The sequence below is a fragment of the Microtus pennsylvanicus genome, chromosome 12, assembly GCF_037038515.1.
Source record: "Microtus pennsylvanicus isolate mMicPen1 chromosome 12, mMicPen1.hap1, whole genome shotgun sequence".
Taxonomy (NCBI): domain Eukaryota; kingdom Metazoa; phylum Chordata; class Mammalia; order Rodentia; family Cricetidae; genus Microtus; species Microtus pennsylvanicus.
The window spans coordinates 3,641,303-3,659,422 of NC_134590.1; the positions used below are offsets into that span (position 1 = coordinate 3,641,303).

The 18,120-nt window shown below is 41.5% G+C and overlaps 1 protein-coding gene across 2 annotated transcripts in view; it reads left to right on the forward strand.

The window, feature by feature from the left end:
* Positions 1 to 18,120, forward strand: part of LOC142832682 (ATP-binding cassette sub-family G member 3-like) — a 46,553-nt gene that overhangs the window by 16,272 nt on the left and 12,161 nt on the right. For both annotated transcript variants that reach the window (XM_075943364.1, XM_075943363.1), the window contains exons 6-12: positions 1,055 to 1,191; positions 6,263 to 6,414; positions 9,305 to 9,406; positions 10,337 to 10,587; positions 13,266 to 13,348; positions 14,259 to 14,348; positions 15,788 to 15,912. In XM_075943364.1, coding sequence (XP_075799479.1) covers positions 1,055 to 1,191; positions 6,263 to 6,414; positions 9,305 to 9,406; positions 10,337 to 10,587; positions 13,266 to 13,348; positions 14,259 to 14,348; positions 15,788 to 15,912 — 940 coding nt within the window. The remainder of the gene's footprint in view (positions 1 to 1,054; positions 1,192 to 6,262; positions 6,415 to 9,304; positions 9,407 to 10,336; positions 10,588 to 13,265; positions 13,349 to 14,258; positions 14,349 to 15,787; positions 15,913 to 18,120) is intronic.

Here is an 18,120-nt window from a genome sequence, read left to right on the forward strand (position 1 = left end):
CTTTAATATAATTTTTAAATGATAGCGTTCCAAAAAGTGTGTGTGTGTGTCTGTATGTGCATGTATGTGTGTGTTCACCAGAATGCCTTAACACACACATGGAGGTCATAGGACACCTTTGTCACGGGTCCGTTCTCTCTTCCCACATTGTTGGTCTTGTTCTGCTGATGCCCTGCACACATGCCTGACGCCCTGATCCATGTCCCACCTCACTGTAGTTACATCTTGATGGAGTTACACAGGCATTACACTGCTACCACTTTATGTGCGAGTTCCAGGGATTGAACCCAGGCTTCAGGTTTGTGGGACAAGTGCTTTTTGCTGCTGAGACTTAATTCTCTTCAACATTTCACCAGATTTTGACTTAAGAAATGTAGAGGTGTTGGGGGAGGCTGCTTGTTTGTTTCCCAGATTTCCAGTCTTTGGAAATAATCACACAAAAATCTGTATTAATTGCAATACTGTTTGGCCAATAGCTTAAGCATATTTATGGCTAACTCTTATATCTTAAATTAACCCATTTCTCTTAATCTGTATATTATTGCCACATAGTTGTGGCTTACAGACAAGGTTCTGGTGGGCTCCAGCAGAGGTGTCTGTCTCCTGCGGGTGGCTACATACCTTTTGACTCTGCCTACTCTCTCTCTATATATATCTCTCTTCCAGCCTGGCTTTACTCTGTTAAGCCATTAGCCAAAAGCAGCTTCTTTATTAACCAATGGCAATAAAGCATATTCACAGTATACATCACCTCCCACACCACCTACCCTTTTCTGTCTAAATAAAAAGGAAGGTTTTAACTTTAACATAGTAAGTTTACATATAACAAAATAGGTATCAAGCAAGAATTACAGTTTCAATATTTTTATATACTTTATCTTTTAGTATAACTAAGGAAAACTATAACTATCTATTCTCAACTCCATCAAAGATACCAGAAGGCTATAGTATAGAATAATGATATAACAAAATCTTGTATTGCTGAAACAGGCTTATTTGCCTAATAACAATGACTGGGCATTCTTATTGATAATGATGGTCATTGTTGCTTTAGCCTAGATCTAAAGAGCTCAGGAAGAGGACCAGTATAGCAATGGAGCTGGTTGCCGAGCATCCCATTTTGTTCTTGGATGATCCCACCACTGGCTTAGACTTGAGCACTACTACTGATGTCATCTCAGTCCTGAGAAGGTAAGAGCTGAAGGAACATTAAATTTTCTTCTCTTAATAGCTGATCACATGTGTGTATTTTGGGTGCAGGAGATTCATATGTAAGCAACAGAATTTCTCTCTTGTTTATTAGAGGGAAACTTGTATTAACAAGGATTACACATCAAGATCAATGAGACAGGAGCATAGGGAGGGATGATGAAGGCGCAGCACTGTGCTAAGTAGCATGTCCCCATAGCATGTCCCCATAGCATGTCCCCATAGCATGTCCCCATAGCATGTCCCCATAGCATGTCCCTATAGCATGTCCCCATAGCATGTCCCCATAGCATGTCCCCATAGCATGTCCCCATAGCATGTCCCCATAACACTCAAGCATTGGTCAAGTGAGCTGAGTGGGTGAGATCTGAACAGAGTGCTGTATAGAGGGAAAACTCATTTGTTCTGAGCATGTTTGGTGTGTCTGGAGCATTAAAGAGAACACGTTGACTAGAACCTGGTGTCCTGAGGAGAAGGAAAGTTGGTAGTTCTCTGCTAAAGACACCACAGACTGGGTGACTTGACAGAAGTTAAATTTCTCACAGTTCTGAATCCTGGAAAGAAGATATTCAGGCATCCACAGGCTGTTTCTGCTGAGGCCTGGGTCACTGAATTGTGGATGGTATCTCTTCCATCTTCATGTGTTTATTCCATGATCTCTTATATGGACACCAGTTACATTAGGACACACTAGTAATTTTCATTGAAACTTAATTACCGTTTTAAAGAGTCTGTATCCATTATAGCCACATTTTAGGTTCTTAGATGTGAGGTCTTCAACAAATGAGCCTTTGGAAAGATACAGTTCAGTTCTCCACGTTCCTAATTGAAGTGAGGAGGTTGGTTGGGTTGGATGTAGATTGCCTAGACCACCTGAGCCACTGTAAGGACTAAGGTTTCCACGGCAGGGGATGTGGGAAAGCTTCTGAGTTTAGAGCAGAGCAGTGCATCATGGAGAAGGTTATACAGCTGCTCTATGGGGATGTAAAGATATCACCAGAAGACTGAGATGTGGGGGTTTCTTAGCTAGCGTATTGTGGACTCTAGGTAGCTTCATATATAGAATAAACAGCATTATCTCAGAGATTGACCCTGGAAGTGATGGCTGAGGGAATGACTGCTAAAATCTGGGTCCTGAACCTGGGAAAATGAAATAAAAGTACTGACAGTTCCTTTTTTCAAGAAAGAAGATGTCTAATGGTGAAATATTTATAGAAAAAGTATAAGGGTTATGTTTTGTCCAAAAATAAAACATTTTAGAAATTAATAGAGTTTCAAACTGACTGAATAACTCCAAGAACCATCTAAGGATTTTCACATTCCCATGACCTAGGCTACTGACTGTTGAACTTTATAGTGCTCGATGTCTTTCCTTCCTTCCCCTTGTTTTTTGTTTTGTTCTGACCTCATGGTCTGTTATAGGAGGCCATTTGTTTGTTCTCAGATGTCCAGACCAGAAATAATCACTCAGAAACTATATCAATTAAATCACTGCTTGGCCTATTAGCTCTATCGTCTTATTGGTTAGCTCTTACATCTCAATTTAACCCATTTCTATTAATCTGTGTATCGCCACATGGCTGTGGCTTACTGGCAAGGTTCTGTCTGGTATCTGTGTCTGGTGGGGCTACATGGCTTCTCCTGGCTCTGCCTTCTTTCTCCCTGCATTCAGTTTGGTTTTCTTGCCTAGCTCTACTCTATCCTTCCACAGGCCAAGACAGCCTCTTTATTCATTAACCAATAAAAGCAACACATACACAGAAGGACTTCCCACACCAATGGTCCATCACCTTAAATACTGTTATCTGCACCTCCAAGAACAAAGATCCCTTCCTCATTGAACCTTCCCAGTGAGGAAGTCAAAAAGTGGGGCCTTGTCATCATCTAGTCTGTAGACTCCTTGGGTATCACCACCTTTCCTGTCTGCCCCCTTTCCTGTCTGTTTCAGGATACTCCCTGTAATCTCTATGATCAGCTTCTTGCTTAAGTTCCAGTCTGGAATGCTTCTCTCTGTCCCTGTGTCTCATGCCATGGCTAGTCTCAGTGCATCGCATGGGGTCCTCTCATGTGTAGTTTCTCCCAGTGTCTGGGAGCAGACTCAGTAGGCCCTGATATGCTGTGTTCTCTCTGGCCTCTAACACTCCTGGAAGTGCATCCTCCATGGTAGGAATATTTAATTTTTTTACATTTGTTTATTTAGTGTATATGTATCTATATGTGTGTATCATGCATGTAGAGGTCAAAGGGGAAATTTAAGTGATTTGTCTCTCTCCTTCCACCAAGTGATTTCTGGGAACTCAACGCTTCAGACTTAGCATCGGGTGTGTCTACACATTGATCCATCTTGCTTCCCTGGCTTGAATCTTGATCATCTCATCATTCTGGTGCTTCATGGCTTATATCATACTAAATTACAGCTTTTCCTTTTGTGATTATAAATAGTATGACAGGCTGTTATTCCATTATTCTGCTCCTTATCTAATCTCTGCCAGCCAGTTTTGGTGTAATTTTTTTCTGCTTTCGTTTTAATCACTTCACAAGCTTACATGGCTTTCTGTGTGGAATGGTGTCTCTCCGCAGTTCCTATTTTGCCCTTTTTTGTTTTTCTTTTTAATGATTTACTTATTTGTTTATTTATTTATCTATCTATTTATTTAGTATACAGTGTTCTGCCTGTATGTATTCCTTCAGGCCAGAAGAGGGCACAGATCTCATTACAGGTAGTTGTGAGTCACCATGTGGTTGCTGGGAATTGAGCTCAGGACCTCTGGAAGAACATTCAGTGCTCTTAACCTCTGAGCCATTTCTCCAGCCCCACACTTCCTATTTTGTACAGTGTGCTGTAATATGTTATTCTTTATTATTCTAAGTATTAAGGTAATCCAAATTTGGCTAATGGAAGCCCCTTCACTGTGAGGATAATTATGTTTTTATTTATTTCATAGGAATTTCAAGCAATATGTTTCAATTGTATTTTTCTTTTAATAAGGATTCATATATTTAAAATAAAAATTTTTAAATTAAATTCTTTGACAAGAGCTGGAGAGATGAAATAAGAGTTAAAATCATTGGTTGCTTTTCCAGAGGACTCAGTTACATTCCCTGCATGCCCATGGCAGCTCACACCAATCTGTAACATCAGTTCTAGGAGATCTAATGCAGTCTTTCCCCCTCCACATGCACCAGGGACATGTGGTAACAGACATACACTCAAGGCAAGACATCCTGTAAAGAAATGGTTGTCAAATACATATTTTTAAAATAAAATTTTACTTTCATGTTAAAAAACCCTTCTATTTCTTAAGGTGTGATTCTGTCGATATGATTCCGTACATGTGATTATGTCAGTGTGATTCTGTAGGTGTGAAACACTGCCCAGGATTCCAAGATAAATGCTATGGGAGGAGATACTGAGGCCCCAGATCCTAGACCTTACTTTGAGGAAGGCTCTTGCCATGTCTGCTGTCTGCTTTGAATCTTTGAAGCTCTGACTACCATGTTCCTAATGTTCCAGCTTACAGCAGAAGGGCCTTTCAGCCCCTAAGATGCTCTTCCTACAATCTCTTTTAATCGTTCAATTCCACACCGGTTATTTCTCTTTCTCTCCATCCTTCTTTATGTACCTATGTCTTCCTCCCTGTTTCTGCTTCTTCCTACATTCTCCCTTTCTCAAACACATTCAGGCACACACAATCCTTGCTGTGTAGCAGTGAACTCTCATAGTTTCTTGGACAGACATTTTCATTCGTATTCTGTACAGCTTGTTTTTTCTCTTCTTAGGTGCCTCTCTTGTTTTACCTGCAGACGACCTGCAAGTCTGTTTTCTCACAAGGGATCCTGTCTACTTCTCTTCCACCCTGTGTTGGTATTACTGTCTGGCCTGGCTGATTTGAGGAAGTGGTGACACCTCACAGCATACACTTATGAGACGCTTGTCTTGAGGTTTCACAGTTTGTTACTTTATTCCATAGCCCAGGCTGATCTCACGTTCTTGTCTCTGCCTTCTAAGCTGGAGCTCAAGGTGTGCACTGCACTTCACAGCTTTCTCGTTCTCGTCTCCATTTCTCCCTCCCCCTCCCTTTTCTCCTTTCCTTCCTTTTTTCCTCCCTCCCTTCCTTCCTTTTTTCTTATCCCTCTCTTCCTCCCTCCATCCTCTTTCTCTTCTTCCCTTCCAACCACTCTCTTTTATTTTTTCTGTTTGTCTTTCTGAAACAGGGTCTCTTATAACCTAGTTGAGCCTTGAATAATGGATCCTTCCAAGTGCTGGGGTATTACAGATATGCCATACCCAATTTTATTAAAAATATTTTTGTATATGTTTCAAATACTGTTTTTGGTTATTGATTCTCCTAACAGAAGATATGACTTCCTGAAATGGACATTCAGCTTATTTTTTCATGTTATGGAATTAAACCAACAATCAAATCCTAGGTTCGCCCCTCACTAACTGTGGCTTCTTGGTCTGTTGCTTGACATTTTAAGCCTTATCAAAACAAAGGGGAAATTATATTAGAATTGCCTTATGCCGACATTGTGAAAACTGAAATTACTGCTTCAGTGTTTAGCGGAAGAGCAAGTGGTTAGGACTGTGAGTCACATCATCAGAGCAGTGAGCACCAATTCCTAAAGAGACAGAAAGTGTGAACGACTGACGGGAATTGTACATACAGTCACAGCTGTAATGTTTGCTCTGTCATTGCTTCTCAAGCTTGGGTGAGCCTGTCAATCACCTGGGCAGCCTGTTCATGATATGGATTCCCTGCACTGACTCCCAGATGTTCTGACTCAGTGTCTGAGAAGACAGCACTGGGATCAATGTGGTAACACTTGAGTGCACTACTGACGTCCCACATGTTAGATGTCATAGACTTTTAAATAAGAGCTTTAACTTGGTTTTGCTAGCAGGTGCATAAGACAAGTGAGATGAAGTATTTTTTTAAGGAAAATTCAAGCTTAAATGAGAGCAAACATAACTTCAGGAATAAAATATTTTGTCGAGAACTTCAAGATTTCAATGTTCAGTGACCTATGACTTTTCCCTCTTTAACCTTAGGATGTCTATGAGGGGACGGACAATCATCTTCTCCATTTATCGGCCCCCATATTCCATATTCAGATTTTTTGACAGCCTCACCTTAGTGGCCTCAGGAAAAGTCATGTTTCACGGGCCTGCGCAGGAGGCTTTGGAGTACTTCACATCTTCAGGTATGGCGGGCTTTGCCGTGAGAGCTCCTTCATTCACGGGATCTGGGGAGAGAAGAGGGGTCCTCAGGAATGCTGCTTGGTCCTCATGCAGACTTACTGTGTGTGGGCTTCTCCATTTTAAATACCTTTGGTTAATTTGGTGACAGGGTTCTGCTATTTGTGCAGCATGGGCTTGTTGTGCAGGTCTCTTCCTTTCTCCTGTCCTGTATCATGCCTGTGTACAGGATTTTTGCTGAAGCTCCTGTTCTGCTTCCCAGTCATGGTGACCCTCTTAATTAACACGCCAGCCTCTGGCACATTTATCCATCTCTTGAAAAGCTTTGGAAAAGCTTCATGGGGTTCTTGCTCATGCAGCAGATGGTGGTTTTCCGTTTCCCCTAATGTGACCTGACTCTAAGGAGCTGTGGTTACTTAATTTAGTAGCTTTGCATTTCAAGTTTAGGTGCTGCTCATGGGCTGAGGTTGCTTAACTTGGGTTCCATGGACTCATGTTTTCTGTCTCCATGGTTTTTTCACATTTCACATTGAATGATGATGTATTTTTAATGGTTTATGCCATCAATTTCATCTTAGCGAGTTACGAATATAGTTTTGGGTCACTCTCAAGGTTTAAATATTTACTTTTCATAACTCTGTAGCAGCCTAAGAGACTGTACCCAGGGTTGCAAAAAAAATGTCTTTCAGAATAACAGAACTTAGGAATAATTCTTTTTTATCTGAGGGAATCAGACTCAGGCATGTATTGACCATCATTTATTTTTCTCCAGCTTCTCTCTCTTTCTGTCTTCTCTTATATCCATCCTGTGGAATGTAAAAAAGCTATGTAGGGAGTGAGCAGCCTTGGCAACACCTAACTTCAGGGTTCAGGTTGCAACCTGAGGTCTGGGTTGCAGTGCCCAGTGAGACAATTTTTGTAGAAAGTAGGTCTTTGTCAGCCAGACTTACCAGGTGGGGAACTGGCACCAGGGTTGCTTGATGTCTAATCTTGATTCCACAATTATACATCTGGGAATTTGTCCTTTGTAGGGTTTGTCGAGTTTTAACTTGTGAGACATTGAGTCTGGACTGAATTTGCTCTGAGGCCCAAAGTCAGCCAGTTGTATGTAGCTTGTCTTAGAACTGAGAAGAAATTGATGTTTTCTTTATGTCAGTCTGAGCTAATGATACAAAACAGGGCCTAAGCATCTTGCAGTCCTTGGGAAATAATAGATCTAATTTTGAAGCACATCCTAGCATGTTTTCTATATATCAAAATTAAACAGCTTAATGATGAGTCATACCCAGAAGGTCCACAGATATAAGTATCCATAAGATTTAAATGTGATCATGAGATTCCATTTACATATTATATGAGATTACACAGTACAGTGCAGGTGTTGGGAGAGAACACAGCTGTACATATTATATGAGGTCACACATTACAGTGCAGGTGTTGGGAGATAACACAGCTGTACATATTATATGAGATTACACAGTACAGTGCAGGTGTTGGGAGATAACACAGCTGTACATATTATATGAGATTACACAGTACAGTGCAGGTGTTGGGAGATAACACAGCTGTACATATTATATGAGATTACACAGTACAGTGCAGGTGTTGGGAGATAACACAGCTGTACATATTATATGAGATTACACAGTACAGTGCAGGTGTTGGGAGAGAACACAGCTGTACATATTATATGAGGTCACACATTACAGTGCAGGTGTTGGGAGATAACACAGCTGTACATATGATATGAGATTACACAGTACAGTGCAGGTGTTGGGAGAGAACACAGCTGTACATATTATATGAGGTCACACATTACAGTGCAGGTGTTGGGAGATAACACAGCTGTACATATTATATGAGATTACACAGTACAGTGCAGGTGTTGGGAGAGAACACAGCTGTACATATTATATGAGGTCACACATTACAGTGCAGGTGTTGGGAGATAACACAGCTGTACATATTATATGAGGTCACACATTACAGTGCAGGTGTTGGGAGATAACACAGCTGTACATATTATATGAGATTACACAGTACAGTGCAGGTGTTGGGAGATAACACAGCTGTACATATTATATGAGGTCACACATTACAGTGCAGGTGTTGGGAGATAACACAGCTGTACATATTATATGAGATTACACAGTACAGTGCAGGTGTTGGGAGATAACACAGCTGTACATATTATATGAGGTCACACATTACAGTGCAGGTGTCGGGAGATAACACAGCTGTTTTTGCATGTGTGATTTTACACACAGAAGCAACAGTATCCATAGGCAGTGGGAAAACACCCATAGCTGTTTTTAGGGGAGAAATGTAGTGTCACCCAAGAATAATTACAGACAGAAGCAACTGGTTTTCAGAGTCTGTGGTCCTGTAAGCCTTAAGGAGATTTCCCATCAGAGAGCTATTCATCTCATGGGTCGACACCCGAGTCATGAATCGCCATGTGCAGGGTGTTCTTGTGGCCTCTGGTAAGGCCATTGCTATCAGCGTTCTCAGCATCACTCTTTGTTTTTGATTAATCTTTGTCCTTTAAAAGTGTAAACATTTGTGAGTCTTGGAGTCTAATAAAATTGTAGGCCAAACTCAAATGATTGTTTCATAGGAAGAGTCCATATTTGTATATATAATATACACATAAACTTGCATATGTATTTGTAAAAGTGTATAAACATATAATATATATATATATATATATATATATATATATATTAGACTGGGACTCAGATATTGTTGAAACATTGAGTGTATATATGAAAAGAAAGGATAAGTTAGGAAAGGAGCGGCTTAGAAGAGGAAGAAGTTCTTAGATTCTTTGCCCCTCCCTGTCCCACTCTCTGAAAGAGTCTTCTCATTTGTATTCATGGTCTACATGCTCTGTAGGTTACAATTATGATTCCCACAACAACCCTGCAGACTTCTTCCTGGACATCATTAACGGAGGTTTATCTGCTCTATTTGACACAGAGGAAGATGGCCGTGATGGTACGTGAGTCTTCTAGAGACACAGATTTTTGTCTAGTTGGTTTGATTAAAACACAAGCATGTGTCTGATTAGAATATAACTTTTTATGTTAATAAACTGTCCCCAAATTAGCTAATAGACTTTGTTGTTTGTTGTGTTTGGTGTTTTTTATTTAATTTATTATCGACCATTTATGATATTGACACAAGGGAAATTTCTGTTAAAAAGTAAATGTACCTATTGTTTGTCATATTGCTATTGTTTTAGATATTGTTTGATTATGTAGTCAGACTGGCTTTAAATATGTGCTCTTTCTACCTCACCTCCCAAGTGTAGGTATTACAGGGCTATGTCACCATGCCTGGCCTTATTTATAACATTTTAAAAACATGATGCTTGGCAGTTCATACATTTGCATATACAGTCACATGTGGAAGAAAGCAGGGACCAGACTTCTATGTTAAGAAGTATAGATTCATAATGGAAGGAGAACTTTGTTAAGAATTGGGGTCCATATGGGAAAAGGCCAATCAGATTGCTGTGTCCATGGGGTAATGACAGTAGTCATGTCAGTTAGGGACACTTTTCTAATCTGCGAAGGAATTACACAGGAGTAATTATCTCATGCTCAAAGTTTGGTGGGCTGAAGATGGAGCTCAGCTGGTAGAGTGGTTGCCTAGCATGCACAAAGAAAGCCATGAGTTTGGTTCCTAGCAGCATATAACTGGGTGTGAAGGTGCATGCCTGTAATCTCAGCATTGAGACAGAAACAGGAGGACTTGGAGGAGTTTAAGGTCACTTGACATCAGAGCAACTTCGAGCCAGTCTAGGGTACATGAGACTGTCTCAAAGACCTGACACATAATGTATGTGCTATTCATGAAAAGTGTCTCAGAAAAATCAATTAAATTATTATCTGTTTCTTGTCTTTATCCATTTTTATTTCAAAGCTGACAAATATAAAGAGCTTTCTGAGAGACAGTACCAAGTCAGAGTAAACTTAGCCAATACGTATGCCCAGTCCTCCTTATACAGCGAAATGAGAACTGAACTGGATCAACTGTTGGGGGAACAGAAGGCAGGGAAGAGCTCAGCCTTGGAGGAGATCACGTGTGTCACCCCTTTCTGGCATCAGCTCAGGTGGATTATCTATCATTCATTCAAAAATTTCCTGGGTTTTCCACGGGTCACCGGGATCCAGGTAATCTGATGAGTTATTTTATTTGTTTTGTGAAAACCTCACGTGGGAGCAATTTGTTTCTGAGTCAGTCTACTGCAGGGCCACACTTATCTTCTGCTCCCTTCCATGTGTCTGTCATCTCCACTCTGCCTGGCATAGAGAAATATTCAATAAAGCAAGCAGACTACGATTAAGTTCTTATAAAATATTTTTAGTGGTTATTTTTTACCTAGAGGAACTGTAATTACTAATCCAAGCAGGAAATTTAATTCGGGCAACGCAAGAAACTCAGCACACCTGTGAACTCCTCACACCTGTCTGCTTTATTTCACCAGTGCATCCTACAATTCAAAGTCCAGGAATGAGTCAAGGAGGAAAAGGCTTTTTCCTGATGTAGCATTCCTTGTGAGGGGGTGGATGGTAACTGGATAAACAGACAAAACTGTAGCCTGTCAGATGAGAGAATGGACTTGGAGAAGGTTTAAATAGAGAAGGAGTGGAGATGACTGGAGAGGGAAAGGACGGTTGATCTGTGGTTGAAATCATGTGGTGAGGAGACAGGGCCATAGAACAGCTCTGAGGGAGCCTGAGCATCGACTGCCTGAGATGAGCCAGCTGCAGAGTGCTGTTCCCTCATCAGGAGTCCAGAGTGTGAAAGCAGCAGCTACTCAAAGAGTGCAGCTCACACACACAGTAACTGGACTGAACAATGCTCTTCCCTGTCAGCGACCTGGAACTGGGAGGAGGTGAAGTTCTACTTTTCCTTAAACTGATTGTGTAAGAAGAATCATCATGACTTAAGATTTTCTGTATTTTAACATGAATATCCCACAGAAGTGTGGTTCTTCCAGCTCATTGGGCCATCACTTATTCAGTTATTTTTTATTTCATAATGCTGATTCTGCTGTGTTAGTGTTTGATCCTGGGGCCTTAGCCATTAGAGGGCAATCACTCTACCTTGGACCTACATCCCTGTCCCCGAACAACCGGAACCTGTGGTCAGTCTTTCTGTTAGCGCATTGTTGTGTTATTCTCAGGCATTTAGTTTCTGTTGCATACTGAGTGTTCGTGTGTTGTTGACTGTAATGAGACACTGCTTCCAAACATAACTACCACTTTCTCATATTTAAATGTTGCTGCCTTCCTGCCTGTATATGAATATTCTGACCATTTGAGTTATACTGTCAGTTGCTCCAAACACTTTGGCCTTTAACTTGGGCAATTATGTCTAAAGGAGGCATTTTTTATGTCCATTTTTTTCTGTGAAAAAAAAAGACTCAATATGATTTTGGAACAAGTGAGTTACAGTCATCAAATTGGGCTACTTACTGTTCAATAGTGAGGTAATGTGTGTGTGTGTGTGTGTGTGTGTGTGTGTGTGTGTTAGCAATGTATGAATTGAGGACTAATTTTAAATATTTATTTACTTTTATGTATGGGTATTTTGCTTTGCTTGCATGTATATCTGTACTCATGTGCATGCCATTGGAGGCCAGAAAAAGGCATCAGATTCTCTGAACTGGAGTTACAGAAGTTGGCTAGGGGCCATTTGGGTTCTGGGAACTGAATCCCAAGTCCTCTGCCTGAGCAGCAAGTGCTCTTAACTGCTGAGCTATCTTTCCAAGCCCTGGAATTTTGATCTCTAATTTATCACATTACGTGGTAGGATCTTTACCCTTAGATCATAATGTTCTACTTTTAAGGCATATTCTGAGGAATAATAGAATCTTCCAAATAAGTTCCAGCATCATGTAGCCTTACTCCTTTGCTAAGTGAAGCACCTTCTAAGGTCATTTAAATCCAAAACCACAGCAGTGCAGGCTCTTGTGATGGTCGGCACAGATTGGGTAGATGGAGGTAGATGGGGATATGGAGGAGCTGGCTGTGTAGGTGAGACTTGAGCCCAGGCTGCTCTGACTGAGGCTGATGGAGCAGCAGTGACAGAGGGGATGGGCAATGGGAGACTGTGGTGACCCAGAGGACGCTGTATGATCGCTGTGGTGACAGCAATAGTGCTGATTCCCACACAGCACAGACTTCCCTGAGGTGACACAGGTGAGGACCAGCTCACCCCTTCTTAGCACACAAAATCCCATTGCTAGGAACTGTGTTGTGAGCCATTTTAAATTCTGTTTTTTGGTTTACACTTGAGGGGATTAGCATTACTGTATGTTGTGAGGACTCTGACACTGAGCTGTCCCCTTGGCCTGGGGTGCACTTGTTTCTAACTGTAGGGGTAAAGAAAGCCTGAATTCCCTTGAGTGACTTGAAGTAGAAAACTGTGCATGTTCGCTGGCGCCAGAGTTGAGACCTCAGTTTAGGTGAAGACTTTCTGTCACTTACCTGGGTTTGTTCCCAGAGCTCGCCAGGTGCCTGCATTCTCTCCCACCCTGTGTCATCCAGGTTTTAGTACCTGAACTGAGTTCTCGACTGTCCATTCCTGCTGGAGCACTGGGAGAAGTCTTAGCTTTTCCAGGGTCTGCACTCAGACTGCAGAGACCTTCATTGTCAGTTTGACATATGAGCAGTCTATTGACATGTGTGTTGTATGTTTTTTCAGGGACTCTGGCCATAATAGAGTGTTCATCTCACTGGAGAGATCTTATTAGGAAACCATACATCTTAAAATAATGGACAATGTGTAGAATATTTTCTACTCCTAATTGAAAATTTTCTTTTTCCTGTTTTCTTTTTGAAAGGCAATTATCACAGTCATACTGGCCGTGATTGTGAGTATCGCTTTCCGTGTCCTAAGAAATGACTGTACTGAAGTCCAGACCAGGTAAGCAAATGAGAAAATGCCGTCACTTTGTTTAATCCTATATAAATCAATGAAAAGTTGGAATTAGAGGACAAACTTCCAGTAATAGATACTGTTATGGAGACAGAGGAGACTAAGGGACTCATTCTTCCTGACATTTTAAACCAGAACAGTTCTACATTATCCTTCTTTCTTTTTAAAATACTTATTTTATTTTATGTGAATGAAATTTTCCTACATGTATGTCTGTACCATGTGTGTTTCCTGAGAACTGTGGCTATCAGAAAGAAGCATCATATTCTGTCTTAGTTTAGGTTACTACTGTTTTGAATAAACACGTGACCAAAGGCAAGTTGGGGAGGAAAAGGTTTATTCAGCTAACATTCCTACATTTTCATCCACTACTGAAGGAAGCCAGGACAGGAGGAACTCAACGAGGCAGAATCTGAAGATGCCATGGTAGTCCTGCTTACTGGCTTGCTCCCCATGGCTTGCTTGGCTTGCTTTCTGAGACCCTCAGGGATGTATCACCCACAATGGGATGGGTCTTCCCGCTCCCATCAGTAATTAAGAAAATGACTTACAGCTGGATCTTATAAAGGCATTTTCTCAATTGAGGTTCTGTCTTTCAGATTAGCCTAGCTTGTGTCAAGTTTACATAAAACTAGCTGGCATGGAATCCCCTTGAACTCGAGTGACGAATGGCTGTGATCTGCCATGCGGGTGCTGCCAACCAAACTCGGGTCCTCTGCAGGAGCAGCATGCTCTCTTCACTGCTGAGCCATTTCTCTAGTCCTGCTTTTGTTTTTTTAAGAAAAGATCTGTCTAATGTTATGATTTAATCTACAGAACAAGGTGTCAAGGTATACTGGAAAGAACCCATCCTAATGTTGAATTTATTGTTGCTTTTGTCTCCATTCTCTCCTGACAGAGCCAGCCTGCTCTTCTTTCTCACAATCTTCCAGTGTATTACAAGTGTGTCTGCCGGGGAGCTCTTTGTGATTGACAGGAATCGCTTTCTGTGAGTAACCCCTGCTCCAGAAGCAGGCATCGGGATAGCAATCAAATTAATTACATTCATTGTTGGGCCTAGAATGTTATCTCATAAATTACCAGTAATTTCCCCTTTTCTTATTTAGTTGAAAATAAATTATAAAATTTCGTGTTTATCATGTGGTGTCATGATTTTTGAAGTGTGTAAAGAGATTAATAATATTAACTGAAAAATGGGTAGAAAATCAAGAACAGAGGGTTCTGCTGCTCAGAAAAATTTCAAAATTGAGGTGAGACCACTAGATCTCATTGATTCAGACAACACAATAGTAAGGAACTGATGAAAATCACAGGATATTCATGATGCCCCCGAAGAAGAATGTCAGGGGTTTCATAGAGCTTGGGTGTAGTGGGTTCAGCAGCACATTGAGGATGGAGAGACACAGCTGCACAAGAATCAGGGTCCTCATGATGCAAGGGTGGAAAGAGCCACACAGCAGCTGCATATGAAAGAGCTGTTTATGTCCTGTGTTGTCAAGCATGGAAGAACCTTTTCCTGGTGGTCTATGCTTAGGATTCCCTGCTCTCAAAGATGGCCAAGAAAGGTATGGTCCCAACTGCATGCCATGGAAAGGAGTCATCAGAGAGGAGATGAGGGTCTTGCTCAGTTGGTAGAGCGCTGGCTTTGTGTGCATGAAATCCTGTGTTAGAGTCACAGTGCCACAAAACCCCGAAAATGGCTGTATGTCTGTAATCCCAGCATTTGGGGCTGGGGAAGAGATAGGAAGTTGGTCATTCTTGGGTACATATAGAATTTAATGCAGGTCTGCATGGTGAGCATGTCTCAAAAAAAAAAAAAAATCAGAGATATGCTGAAGTCACCTGAAGGGTAAAAGCTTGGGATTTGGAAGAACCAGGAAGGAGAAGGGTTACATTTGGCATCTGGTAGCAATTCGTGGTTGTAAAGAGAGATTATCAAAGGAATACATCTGTCCTAACATGAGGGTAGCAGAACAGAAGGATGTGGTGTCCTGAAGGTGCACTGTGACCTCAGAGTGACAGTGTCACCTTCTTCATAAGGACTAGAAGGAGAGAAGTCTCCGTGATCACTGTCTGAGGTGAGGTACGAATGAGCTGCTCCTCAGGGAGCCAGCTTCAGAGGGCAGAGACTCTGAGGAGAGTGGGCACATTGGGCTGTTTGCCTGGAGGGGTTGTTGTGTGCCCAGAGTGGACAAAAGAGGGGAGAGTTCTCTGGTGGGGAGAATCATAGTGAGAAGGTCATAAGGCTGTTGACCTAGAGTGGCTGGTCCCTAAGATGGGGATGTGTGTGGGAGTCAGCATGGAGTATAGAGGACACTGTCCTGTTAGCCTGCCTGTGGTAGCAGAAGTCAGTATAGCCAGCATCTCCCCTGTGCCTTCTGGAATAATCTAAGGATGTATCTTTGTCTCTGATCTTTGTCTCTGTAGACATGAGCACACCAGTGGATACTACAAAGTGTCATCGTATTTCCTTGGGAAATTGCTGGCTGAGCTGGTACCCAGGAGGTTATTCCCAAGTCTTACATTTACTGTTATAGTATTCAGCATAGCAGGTAAGTGACAAAGTGAGAGAATGCGTCTTTACTGTTGGGGGAGCGTGTTTTGCTTTGTACAACTGTGGAAAGCCTAAAGTAGAAAAGTGTAAGTAGAAAAGCACGTCTCCACTGTGAGCCATCAAAACAGGAGTTCAGTGGGAGAAAAGTCTCTATGACTTGATCACAAAACACTACAAAAGATGTTCGTGAAACTGTGCTTTACTAGAGATTCTGTGCACTGTAATGAGTGTGGAAATAGCGCACACATTTGAGACAGTGCCAATGGAGCAAGGTCAATTTTAGATATCTATCCATGCATGTTATAAAATGTTTATTTTTCTTTATTTGTGCATTTGCTTGATTGTGTGTGTGTGTGTGTGTGTGTGTGTGTCTGTCTGTGTATCTGTCCTGTGTGTGCACTAAGTGGATGCAGTGCAGTGCCTGGGAGACCAGAAGAGGACATCAGATCCCCTGGAACTGTAGTTACAGTACGTGAGCCACTGTGTAGGTGCTGGGAACAGAATCCAGGGCCTCTGCTATAATAGCACATGCTTTTAATTAGTGAGCCATCTCCTTAGCCCAGCTATATATTTTCTCTGTGTTTCTGTATATGTCTCTGTATATGCATGTAAAATATAGAAATGAGGATAATATCTCATACATGTGTGTGTAAAAGAACTTAAATGCACACAGTATTATGCTACCTAATCTTACAAATAAAGAGGATACTGAATTTGAGTTTTGTTGAAATTAAATAATATAAATGTTATTTGAAATATGTGCACTGATCCATTTGTGCATTATGGTTAAACTTTATCCTAGACTAAGTGCTGAGAGTTTACATACTTTTCACACACACACACACACACACACACACACACACACACACACACACACATAGAGAAAGAGACAGAGAAGCACTAATAAAGCTTAGACTTTGTTTTATAACAGATTTACCATTCAGAGACAGTCATTTAGGCCAGGGAAAAATTATTTGTTCTGTAACCCAGGACCACTGCCCAGGGATGGCATCATCCACAGATGTCTAAGACCTCCCACATAAATCATCCATCCAGACAACCCGAATTTGATCCTCAGAGTCACAATGGAAAAGAGAGTCACTCCAGAAAGTTGTCCTTAAACTCCACATACACACCATGGCTCATGCACATCATACCACATGCATACCCATACACACATGTGTACCATACCCACATTGATAATCGTAATATTAACTTTGAAAACAATTAGGCATTGAACTCAGCTCCTACAGACTCTGTGTCCTTGTGACTATTATAAAACACAGGACTATGCATGTCTTATAACATTAGCACCATAGCCGGGCGGTGGTGGCGCACGCCTTTAATCCCAGCACTCGGGAGGCAGAGGCAGGCGGATCTCTGTGAGTTCAAGACCAGCCTGGTCTACAAGAGCTAGTTCCAGGACAAGCTCCAAAGCCACAGAGAAACCCTGTCTCGAAAAATAAAACAACAAAAAAAACCCATTAGCACCATAAAGATTACAAATCAGTTTTGGAACCCATTACCTTCCTCCAAAGCAGTTATATGTTGATTTTCTAGGAAAACTAAAGTTGCAGGCACCCTCCCATCCTCTCATTATTAAAATCACTGCACAGTTATTTAACCCTTGCCTTGGATAGGTTTCTAGCACTGTGACAAACACCATGACCAGAATCAACTTGTGGAGGAAAGGGTTTATTTCATCTTACAGTTCAATGTCCTTTAAGAAGGAAAGTCAGGGCGGAAACTCAGGGCAGGACCCTGGGGGCAGGGGGTGAAGCAGAGTCCACGGAGGAGTGCTGCTTACTGGCTCCTAATGGCTTCCCCAGGCTGCCTTCCTATAGAACCCAGGACCACTGCCCAGGGATGGCATCATCCACAGATGTCTAAGACCTCCCACATAAATCATCCATCAAGAAAATGTCCCCACAGGCTTGCCTACCTGCCAACCTAAAGGAAGCATTTTCTTAGTGAGGTTCCCTCTTTCCACATGACCCTAGCTTGTGTTAAATTTACAAAACAACTAACTGGTACAGCTTGGATCCCAGTTTCATTACTAATGCAGTTATAATAAACACAGGGGAATATGAACATGAATGTGTTGCATTGCTGATTCCACTGTGAAAGAATGCAATACAATTTTGGCCAGTTGTATTGCCTGTAGCTCTCCATGTCAGGATCCTGTAAATTGCTCATAATTGTGTAT